At 37.8% G+C, this 12,352-nt stretch overlaps 2 protein-coding genes across 2 annotated transcripts in view; one reads left to right on the top strand and one right to left on the bottom strand.

The window, feature by feature from the left end:
• Window positions 1-12,352, bottom strand: part of LOC135215665 (endoribonuclease Dcr-1-like) — a 178,889-nt gene that overhangs the window by 127,435 nt on the left and 39,102 nt on the right. The window lies entirely within an intron of this gene.
• The window catches only part of LOC135215664 (endoribonuclease Dicer-like), an 89,899-nt gene that overhangs the window by 57,207 nt on the left and 20,340 nt on the right, over window positions 1-12,352 (top strand). Inside the window, exons 10-11 of the mRNA XM_064250608.1 lie at window positions 1,175-1,261; window positions 6,264-6,408. Coding sequence (XP_064106678.1) covers window positions 1,175-1,261; window positions 6,264-6,408 — 232 coding nt within the window. The remainder of the gene's footprint in view (window positions 1-1,174; window positions 1,262-6,263; window positions 6,409-12,352) is intronic.

The following is a 12,352-nucleotide window of genomic DNA, read 5'->3' as shown; positions in this document are numbered from 1 at the left end:
GTGTCCTGTTGATGTGTTTGTGTTTGTCAGGTAAGATAGGCAGGTTACAGATGTTTCAGCGGCAGTGAACAATGGGATCCCAAGGACCTGCTCTTGCAACTTCTCCTCCACACATGAGAGGCTAAAATAGCCACATGGGAGGCTTCAAGTTACTCCGTACATGAGAGGTATACAATACCACATGGGAGTTTAGCATGATGGAAACTAACCTGACTCATGAGACTGATGTGAGGTACTCTCCCCCTCTGGGTTCTCATCAACTGAATAGGAACAAATAGGTGAGATTAATATACTTTACTTACAGTAGGCAATTACTGAGTTACCAGCCTGTGTTCGTAGATGGTCGGGCTGAATTAGATATTCCAGCCTCCAATAAAATTATGTTAATCGGGCTAATTCAGGTGTTCAGAGATTGTATTGCAATATGAAGTTTTCATAATAAAACTAATATTGTAATACCTGAACACCTGAATGATTCCCACCCTCCTCCCCTCAATTAGTTGTGATTGTGAAAGACGCAATTAAAGGGTAGGCTGATGGCGGCCTGTACGTACGGCAGCGTTGCCAACGGTTCACAGGTAACCCAGTAAACAGTTTACCAACAGCGTTGGTAACACTGTCAGTTAATTACCCAATTGATGGGTAAGTTTGTGAGGATGTAGTTCATGCTGGTCAGTGACCAGGGCTAATTCAGGTGTTCAAGTAAGTATTACAGTATTAGTTTTATTATGAAAACTTCACATTTTCCCACAAATTTTTCATATGAAGCTTCACTTTAAAGAAAACAAAGTAGGTCCTTACAACATTCATTGACCCCCATCCTGTACTGTGCTACTCATCTCTGATACCCTTCTGATTCAACACCTACTGTATCTACCTAGCATTATTTTGGTCACCTTCCCTTCCATTGTCTCAAAACTTTGAAATTTCATACTGATTTTCATTTTAAAGGTCTCATTATGTGGACTAGTTGTCCCATTCCATGGTCTAGGAAGTCTTTTGAGGTATCAGCATCTATTTCATTGACCACCTCAAAACATCTGACTATATTTTTTCCTTTGCATTCCTTCTTTTTACCATTTTATCATTGTAGCCCATCATTCTCAAATAATAAGCCTTATTTTGTGTATAGCATTCAAAGAAATTTTGTCATTTGTGTTTGTTTTTGTTACAGGTTTCGTCATCATGAGTGTAATATTCTAGTTTCAACTAAAGTACTAGAAGAAGGTATTGATGTTCCCCAGTGTAATTTAGTTTTGAGGTAAGAATTTTAATATTTAGCACTTACAGCATACCTTGTGCTTGTAATTGATGGAATTATTCTAGTGGAAGCAAAATTTCCGATGATCTCCTTTCCTTCCCCCTCCTTTCCCCCCCCTCATCTTTCCTTTAGGATGCATTATATCACACCTTTAGTAAAGCCAGAGGCATTAATAAAAAGTAGTGTCATAAGTGTGTGGTATATTATTAATACTGACTGACTGTCAGGCATATTAAGCCCAAGTTGTATTCTTATGGCTGTTCAGGCATGCACTTATGTTGGTAGAAACATCCAGATCCAGTGTAGATGTTTGGTGAAGTGAGAATGAGGGAAAGAGGGTCTGGCACATCAGTCTAATAGGTGAGTTGATATTCTAAATAAAATTAAAACAATGCTCATGGCAAGCACAGCATCGCAAGCAACTCTGAAGGAGTCACCCAGGAATAACTTTTTCCCATCTAGTCATAGTGTCCTTAACCTTCAAGATTATCTGGAGAAAGGAAGATGTAATAGTATTACTAGACATAACATGTTAGTTGACCCTTTCACTTAGTGGGTTTGATCCCCAGTCATTAATAGTTCCCATCCTTGGTGTGGGCCTTACCACCTGAGTCACAATTCTTTTTGTTTTAGTTAGGCAGCTTGTATTGAACATTTTTCCATCATCATTGTAAGCAACTTTTGTCTGCATTCTTGTGGCAAATGGCAAGATTAACTACAGGTTAATTTTAGGATGAGCAGTAGATCTTCAGTAACCATCAAAATCCCATTCTGGGAGAGGGTGTCTTGATGTAGTTTGAAGCTATTATTTGGAAATGACAATGATAGTTGTGGGCCTGAGTTATCAGATAGTTCTGATAGTCACAGTAGTGAATGGAGATGTTTGCTATATCCTAGTTATAGGGAAACCTACCTTAGATTATTTTTACTGATTTCATGTGCAGTCATCTTTCCTTGGCCAGTCTTATCCCTTAAAACATTTACAAGCATTTGATTGATGATTGTGGCCATCAGCAATACACTCAGATCTTAGAGGATTGAATCCTGTACTGATACATTGACATGCAAGTATGGAATCCTAGACTATTGGTCCTTTTGAAGCAGTGATGGGTGATTCTTGCATGATAGGGAAAGGTCATGAACACAAGTGGACACCAAAGCTGGAAAAATCCATTGCATGAACTCAAAAATAGTCAACTTTTGTTGCTATGAGATCAGGAGCAAAAGACTGACCCACAAAAGACGAAACTGATAGGACTATGACCCACAAAAGACGAAACTGATAGGACTAAAAAGGAGTACATTTAGAGATTGGAATGTCTCATGAGGGACAACCTTGGGAGGTAATAATTCCACGAACCAAATCTCCGATGCTAAACGAAAGGTTCTTAACTGCAGTGGCTAACAGTCTTCTAATATCCAGGTAAATGATGGAGGCTACCAACCTTGAAAATGGAGTAGCAAGTGGATTACTGCTTCTTTTACCACAACCACGATGGAATCTGTCCTTATGCTCCATAAAGTATTGATGTCAAGAATTGGCAGAAAGCATGAAATGACTGCAGCAATATTTTCTAAAAATCTCTCGGCTCAGGTTTTGCTTAACACCCTTCAGGACCAAAGGTACAGGACCATGGTTGGTATGCTGTTTGAGGATGTGTATTATAACATTTCAAATCCAGACCACTGAATATTGTGCTGTGGAAAAGTGTAGGGGAAAAAAAACCCTAAAATTAAAAATCTGTTCTAAAACTAAATGACTCTCACTACAGTGCAGCCTGAAGTAGGCATGGCATGCAAAGATTTTATGCAGAAAGTAGAAACTGTGCAAACTACATAATTAAAAGTGAACACAACAATAGGCGATAGTGGTGAGTTTAAGTAGGAAAGTGGTGGAAATGTATACAAGAAAGAACATGGCCTTTATTGTGTGTTCAGGAGGTATGGTATAGCGGAGCTGACACAATTTATCATAAGAGACATGGTTGTTGAATGCTGTAACATAAGACAAATTCAACAAAAGACCACAGTCAGCACAGAAGGTAAAGATTTTGGAAGGGGCTGTTAGATCCACTGACTAGTGCCACAGTCAGATGGGGACCTGAAAAGCCTCATAGGATGGTGTGGGTAAATATAGCTAAGGAAACAAAATTAACCAGGAGATAAGCCTTGGTTTAATGCTGCATATAATCGTGCCTATGATGAAACATGAACAGCTTGCCAAATTTCTAGGAATTGTTGAATTTTAGTTATCATCAGTTTACAACTTTTTGTCTAAATCATATCTTGAAGCAATAATCAAAAAGGAAAAAAATAGATTGGTGTATTGACAATTTTGTTCATATCTTGTATGCAACAGTGAACCACAAAATAGTAAAACAGACTTGTAAAAAGAGTCTGTATGAATGAATACTTCAGGATGGGATCAAGAAAGGTATACATGGCTTGAACTGTTTTATGTGAGTAAACATTTTGAAACTTTATTGCTAAAAAATTTGTGTAGATTGGTTCATGGATGATTTTGTACATCCCTTGTATGACACTGTGAACGACAAAATGTAAAAAACCATTAGAATCAAGTGTGAACAAAAATGATTGACGAATAATTGTCACCCACAAAATCTCATTGTCTCTATGGGACGTGTCAGAGAAAAGGGGTTATGGGACATGTCAGTGAAAATAGGTTATAATGATATACTAGTGCCTTGGTGGCTGAGAGTTCGATTCTCGGGCATTCCAATGAGGAGTGAGAGATGTGTATTTCTGGTGATAGAAGTTCACTCTTGATGTCGTTCGGAAGTTGGTTCCATGCATTGTAAAAACTCCATACAAACAAAAACAAACAAACAAATAATGATATAGTGATATGAAACTTGTTCAAGGTGTCCAGATTGTCTCTGGTTTTTGTTTTGTTGTTTTCTCAAAACTTAATTTTTTCAAAACTAAATGGTTATTTCTCTAAAAAGACTGAACCAAATTCAATGAAGCTTTTAGTAGGCCAAATTTCTAAAGTTCTCCACAAGAGGATTTTTGTTATTAGTTGTAGAATAACTGGTAAAAATTTGAAGCAAATCCCTTCAATCACAAGGTAGAAATAATCATTTACTTTATAATGAGTCTTTATGGTGTAGGCATACCCCTTAAGAGGAACAAGTGATCAGACGTATTGTGACGTAATTTCATTGAGCTTTGAAGCCAAACTCAGGTTGTCTTGGAGAGACTTTATAATGCTTTCTAGTGATGAATGCCCTTCAGATGTAGAAGAGTCAAAACTTACTTCTTGGGCTTGACAGTTACAGTGGCATAGACCCTAAGAGATCTTTCCCATGATTTTTAAAAAGACTTAACAGTGTCATTGCTCCTGAGATTACGTACTACTATTTTCAGGAGTTTAGTATCTACATTCTAACAGTGCTCTTGATGAGGGTGCAAAGGCATGCATGGTTGGTTTAGATTTTATTGATGTATTTGACCTTGTGAGTCATGAAGTACGTATCCGCACACTGAGATTATTGGAAAGTGGTGGATAATTAAGATTTTAAATGAATTTTTAATAGGCAGAACCCAAAGGGTCTGTGTTTTCTTGAACCTTTGTTATTTCTCATCTTTATAAGTACTAGTGACGTGGTAAGGCCTAGAGAGCAAAGCAATTGCATACACATATGATACTTTTCTAACTGTTGTTACATCTCTCTGGTTGTAGAATTAATAAGGATAGGCTTTCGGGGCATGAAGCGTAACCTTCAAAAACTCAGTGTGATTGTTGATCCAGAACACTTTCATGTTTGCATCCCGATTTACATTTAAATGGTACATTTTTATATGTTAGTGACTTTTTGAGATTGTTGTAGTAACTTTTGATAAGAAACTGAACTTTTAAGAAGCATACGTATATGCAATATTGCTTCCTTTGTTTTTAAAAATTTTAGTATCTTGAAGTGGTTTTAAATATTTTGTAATGAAGCTTTTATGTCTTAAGTGTTTTAATATTTCTTCCTCTTTGTGTGGAGTGCCGTTTTCTAGTGGTCCCCTAGTCCTGACTCACATCTCAAATTCTTGGAAAGTTATGTCATCTGTCAAGTTTATTTTGCCAACTGTTAAAGTTGACTTGTGGCATAGGCATCAAATGTACTACAATGACAAATATACTGTGCACTCAATCTTTACCTGACCTAGCAGTATTTGCTCACAACACTATGCAGGCTGCTGCAGCTATAAACTTGTGTTGGTTTCTTGGATTAGGTTTGGTACTGCTCAGTTTTCTAGTTGTAGCTTTGCTACAATTACATTGTGGACTAGTTTGCCTATGTCATTTGTGGAATCTTCTGATCTACAATTGTTCAAGCAAGGAGCAAATTCATTCCTAGTTTTTGCTGGCATCTGAATTCGGGTGTATTGGTTTTATGCTCCTATATTCATTTATTTATCACCATTTCTATCATTTGTTTCTGTGCAGGTAGATTTTTCCTTGGAGCCTTCTTTGTTTTATACATAGTCTATTTACTTTGTCCATAAGGGTTTTCAGCAGAAGATTTAGAGAAAGAAAAGCAAGAGATTTGATAGATAATTTTAAACTTAGTAAGTACAGGTTTGCTGTAATTGGTTAGTTCTTCTCGATTCAGTGTAAATGTTGCAGTGTAAAATGGACTAATAAAGAGAATGTAGTAAAGTGCAGATATGGTTTTCTACACTGTGATGCATGTTGAGTATCTGTTTGACAGATTTTAGCATGCAAAACAACTGAAAAGGAAGTGGTTAAGCATTCAAAATTTAGAATTGTGAGGAAATAAGATTTTTTTATATTTATTAGTGTTATTGAGATAATGGTAGGTAAAATTGACTGATATTTAAATCAGATAATATGGATTTTTTATCACATATAACTTGGTAGTCAGTCTAATTTTAGAGTCTGAAATTACTCAGGTATATCCTTGGCTTCCATATGCAAATGTGGAGTAAAAACTAATATTTATTGAATATTGTAATATTCTTTCCCTTCTAGGTTTGATCCACCTGCCGACTATCGTTCATACGTTCACAGCTGTGGTCGTGCAAGGGGACACGACACCTTTTACTTTCATCTTGTCACCAAGGATCAGGAACAAGATTTCTTAAAGAAAATGGCCACATACTCTGCATTTCAACAGGTTTGTCAAATAGTTAAAGCAACAGGTTTGTCAAATATTTTAAGATTAATCATCACTGGCTGGACTAAACGTACATGAAAAAAACCTTGAGATTGGGCAAGCTTCAAGATCTCAAATAAAAGCAAAAGAAAGAGGAAGATATGCAAATGCACATGGTATTAAAAGAACTAAAAATTTCTCTGTACTTTCTATGGGTAGTTGAAAGTGAATATTTACAATCCTATGTGGGGCCTCTGTATTGAGATTCTCTCAAAAATACCTGCTAATTTTATCAAGTTACTATATGTGTTCTTTGTAGTATTTGTTTGTGTTTGGTCTTGTAAAATTACAGTTGCACCAAGATAACGTATTAAAGCGTCCAAGCCAGCCACGCAATAAAAGAAACTCTGATATCACTGTTTATATCCCTAAATGTGTGTTTTTGCTGTAAAGTCCAGGTATATTTATAGCCTGTATCCCTTAAACTAGTGTAAAATGCTTATAACTGCCTATTTTAACAGTTCACTGCCTATTGTGATAGTTCTAACAAAAATATACCATAAATGATCTTTCCAAGCAATTAAAAGTCATTTCAAACAGAAATACTACAGCCCAAACCATCCCAAAACCCAAGGAGTCAGTTATCTTATAGCAATTTCCTTCATAGTTTTGTTTTTGTGATAAAGCTTATATGTACTATGCATTTATATAAACAAACAGGACCCATAAAGTAAGATATAGCTTTATTAATATAAATAATAAAATGCAGGACATTAAAAGCTTTAGCATAATATTTAAAATGAAAATGAAGGAAATTAATAAAGAAATGGTAACAATAAATTTTATCTATCTGTACAAAAACATGGAAAATATTTAAGTAAAATAACAAATAATTACTGTATACACTCATGATTTTATCATGTATTTCATGTGCTAACCTCTTTTCATCTATCTCTTAATACCATCTTCTAGTTAAATATGTTAAAAATGTAAAAGAGAATGATATAAATGTTGTTAGTCGCATTACAACTGAAGGAGAAACGGTGGTTTTGCTAAGAACAACCGAATCGCATTTCAACCATTATAAAGAGAATGATAAGTGTTGTTAGTAGCGTTACAACTGAAGGAGAAACAGTGGTTTTGCTAAGAACAACCGAATCGCATTTCAACCATTATACGATAGTAAACAATTGCCGTAGTTATGTTACAGGTGACGTTAAATAAAATAGGGCTGATATATTTTTTATTAATATACTCTTATTTGCTATGGATAAAAGATCGCCAAGGAAATATACTACGCATTACTACTAAATTTAAGCTGCAAGTTGTAGCAGAAGCTGAGAAAACAATGTTCAAGCTATTTAACAACTGTAAATTTATTGTGCATTGGTAACATCGATTAAACTCATAAACTTTTAATCAAAGCAAATGAGCATGAAAGAACACATATTGCAATACACCCCCTGAACACCTGAACTAGCCCTGGTCACTTACCAGCCCGAACCATCATTTATTAAAAATTTACCAAATCTTTGGTTAAAATAAACGTTCAGTGTTGCCAATCTCCTGGCAAACACCCTCGTTACCTAGTTACCAGCCCACCGCTAGTAGCCCTGCCTCACGGGCCGGTCACACCTGCCCTCTCACGTCAATCACTTATCGTTCGCGGTGGAGTACAGATGTATCCACAGCGAACTCCTTTTTGGTCTTGCCCGGCCTTCATTTGCACCTTTGATTTGATTGATTTTGGTGACGAATTACGCATCCCTTTGGATTACGGTTGGATTGCTCTTAATACCTTGTCATTAGACATTGATTCTGCAAAGGAAGAAACAACACAGGCTACGACAACGACTACTGCATCCTCGGCCACGACATCACAGAAAACGACGAGCGGAAGTTCAACAACGTATCGTCTTTGCCAACAATGCAAGAAAAGGATGAGTACCCTATGACACGATAGTCATTCCTTATGCGTAAATTGTAGGCCTGTTCAATATAATGTAAAGACCAGATGTTTGGAATGTCAGGAGTGGTCTTTGGACCAGATGTTAGGGTATCTCAAACATAGGAAAGGTCTCGTATTAAGAAGTAAGTGTAGGCAGGAAGAGACTAACGTAGATCAAGATAAAGACTTAGAGACAGTGCTCTTTAAGAGACTTGAGAGTAGGCTGACATCGAGTATGACATCTGTTACCGATTTTATGTAAAGATTATGTGAGGATAGATCGAGCAATAGGGATACTGAAATTACGAATCGTTCTTTTCCAGCTCCCCTGCCTGTTCCAGAATCAGCCCTAACCGGTGCTGGGGGTTATGGGGATCCGCAAGCCCACAGGGCAGGATCCGCCGTCCCCCCTGGCGCGGAGCAGGCAGTGTTGGCAGCAGATTCCCCTTCCCTCGATGTGTAAGTTCTCAGGATGATAAAAACTTAGGTCAGATATAGACGAGTAGGGATAATAGGCTACATAGTGTTTAGTTTAGGAAGAGAAGTGCAGGCTTCTTCGGGTCGGTTTTCTATTAAAAGTAGTAGTTTTTAGAGGCACAGTGTCCTTAGGGCATCTTTAGGCTTTTTCCTGCTTCGAGTTCCTTGCATCAGAAGCTTTTAGGCCATGGTTGGTCTTTCAGATATTCTCCTTCGTCTTTAAGGTTTCTTTCCTCTACGTATACGATACGATAATTGTTAATATCAACTAATTCTCCGTTCAATGCATATTGACTTACGATATTCAGTATGGAGAGAAATCGAATAAAATTAACTACGGTTAGCCTAGTGTTCACGATGATATATCGTATGCATATTCAGTAGCCTAGCCTAAAGTATTCGCTGTACAACATATCGGTAGTTATTTTTATATTGGCTAACGCTGTAGGCTCAAGGCATTCTTGACTTCGGATAATTCAGTACAGGTGTAATTGAAAACGAACGAGAATCCGATCTGAGGATAATTAATATGAATGTAATCGAACAGAATGAAGATCGGATTCTGTCCGACTAAAGCATTATAATTGTATTATGTGTATCATCATATTAGCGTAGTATAAACACTAACTCGGCAGTCATTCATGCTGGAATCAGCGGATGACGAATACGGGTTTGCGTCGCCGTATCCATCTCATTCTCTCCTGATTGCCTAAAATGACTAACGTAACAACACTCTCACTTATGCCAAGTTTGTACAAACGTCTTGAAGGAGACGTGTGTTCAACTATGTTGACATTTAACATAGTCAATGAGGTTTCTATCTTGGGGCATATAAATCAGATGTCAGATATAAGGAATTTGTATGTATGACGTCTTCATACATTTAACAGACTATTGCCGTCAGTATTTACATTGCGCTTATGTCAATTACAGTTACAAATTATTACCAGTCGTATTATCAAATTACAATGACAACTGAAATTAATATTAGGCCTAATAAAGTTAATTTAATTACCTTTAAATATTATTTTATTACTTTTCAATTAAATTACAATTACACTAGCTTGTCGTCAAACAGCACTATTGTAAGGAGGTGTGGTTTAGACAGACAAGGATGCCGGCTAGTCTTTTTTTTTTTTTTTCTCCTTGGCTCCAGATTCAACCATATCACTTGGTCTCGGCTAATGTTTTTGTCCTTAGTTAGCATATTAATGAATATCTGGATACTTAACTTATGGAACGAAGTCATTCTGTTCGTCTTACGATGTAATTTAAGACCAAAATTTGACTGATACGTCTCATTGGAAGCTAGTTTTTCCCTCGGGTTAGATGGCGTTAAATTTAGGATTCCGTCCGTTTTTCACTCGTTTTCATAGGTATTACGAACCTTACACTTTATATACGTTATTAATCCTTTGTATGTGTGAAAACAACAGTAATGAGCTCTTTCATGCTATTAGTTTCTTTTACCATGGCTGCGTTGGAATTCATACAAAAGCTCGGGACTTCTGTCCAGGTTGCTGATGCACGTAATTTTGCCTTATTAGCTTCAGCTGCATTTATAACATGAATACAGTAATTACGCGGATGAATACATTAATGGATGTTGCTATCGGATTCGATTACTGTCACACGCTGATCAATACAATAAAGTGATGATGTTATAGGAGTCTATCGCATTAGCAACAAGTTCTCGTTCGGTTGTTCATAGCTGTACGGAGTTATAAGAGTATATTATCGTTAAGATAATACCCTTTTAACTTAGAGGGTGCAATTTGCGGAGGTGGAGATGTTAGACGATCGTAATCTCTCTCTCTCTCTCTCTCTCTCTCTCTCTCTCTCCCCCCTCTCTCTCTCTCTCTCTCTCTCTATTTCTCCCTGAATTTTATATTCTCTCTTTATCCAGACGATTGTGTTCTTCTCCTCTCTCTCTCTCTCTCTCTATCTCTCTCTCTCTCTCTCTCTCTCTTCTCTCTCTCACTCTCTCTCCTCTCTCTTTTCCCTGATTTTATATTCTCTCTTTTTCCTAGACGATTGTGTTTCTCTCTCTCTCTCCTCTCTCTCTCTCTCTCTCTCGGTCTCTCAAGCTCTCTCTCTCTCTCTCTCGCCTCTCTCTCTCTCATCTCTCTCTCTCTCTCTTACTTTTCTGATTTCATATTCTCTCCATATTCTCTCATCCTATTTTCCACGCTCTCCTAACACTGGACTCATTGTGCAACAGAGGTTTTTCTTCCTTTCACACCTTTTCAAACTTTGTCAATTTCCCTTCAGCGCTGACTGACCTCATAGGTCCCAATACTCGGCCTTTGGCCTAAATTCTATTTTTAAACCCAACAATCTTGCTGTCTGAGTTAGTATTAGAGTAGGGAGCGACTATTAGGAATATGTATAAGGTATTCATGATATGATATATCACAAGAGGATTTTAAGTATTAGGACAGATAGGAAAGAACATGTCTAGGTCTATCTGAGGGTATTCTTTCAAGTGCCAACCAGGCAGAGTACAGACAGGCAGGTACAACACTACAAGAGAGGACATCACTACGATCGACGACACCGTCGCAGACGCACCGATGGACATGGTTGTCTCCTCCGTACATGAGAGGCCTAAGGCCACATGGGAGGTCTTCAGTTTCCCTCCATACATGAGAGGCCGAGAGCCACATGGGAGGTCTTCAGATTCCCTCCATACATGAGAGGCCGAGAGCCACATGGGAGGTCTTCAGATTCCCTCCATACATGAGAGGCCGAGAGCCACATGGGAGGTCTTCAGTTTTTCCTCTACTCAGGTGAGGCACATAGCCAGCTGAGAGGAAACAGGTTTGTATCCCTCCCGCACTCAATGAGTTTTGACCTTAGGGTAGAGGTGCAGGGAGTTTTTCCCTCCACATATGGGAGGCCTAGAAGGCCACACATGGGAGATTAGCTTGGACGAGTGACAAATGAACTTGAGACTGACTCGTGTACTCAATTATATTGAGTACACGAGGGCCGGGCAGATTTGATTCCCCACCTCCAAATTAATGTTGTTAATCGGGCTAGTTCAGGTGTTCAGGGGGTGTATTGCAATATGAAGTTTTTATTGTAAAACTAATATAATACCTACCTGAACACCTGAATGATTCCCACCCTCCTCCCCTCTCATACAGAGTTATTGAGTTATGATTGACGTGAGAGGGCAGGTGTGACCGGCCCGTGAGGCAGGGCTACTAGCGGTGGGCTGGTAACTAGGTAACGAGGGTGTTTGCCAGGAGATTGGCAACACTGATCGTTTATTTTAACCAAAGATTTGGTAAATTTTTAATAAATGATGGTTTGGGCTGGTAAGTGACCAGGGCTAGTTCAGGTGTTCAGGTAGGTATTACAATATTAGTTTTACAATAAAAACTTCATTTTAATTTTGTTTGCATGCTGATAGAAAATAAATACAGCGTTCCCCCTGTATTCGCGGGGATAGGTATCATACCCCCCACAAATAGTTGAAGCCCCCTATGAAAGAGCTTAAAGCTGCCTATTTTGTTAGGTAAAACTCAAGAAAAA

Source organism: Macrobrachium nipponense, chromosome 5, assembly GCF_015104395.2.
Source record: "Macrobrachium nipponense isolate FS-2020 chromosome 5, ASM1510439v2, whole genome shotgun sequence".
Classification (NCBI taxonomy): domain Eukaryota; kingdom Metazoa; phylum Arthropoda; class Malacostraca; order Decapoda; family Palaemonidae; genus Macrobrachium; species Macrobrachium nipponense.
Note: the sequence above shows the minus strand (reverse complement) of the source record. Positions and strands in the feature narration are given on the sequence as shown.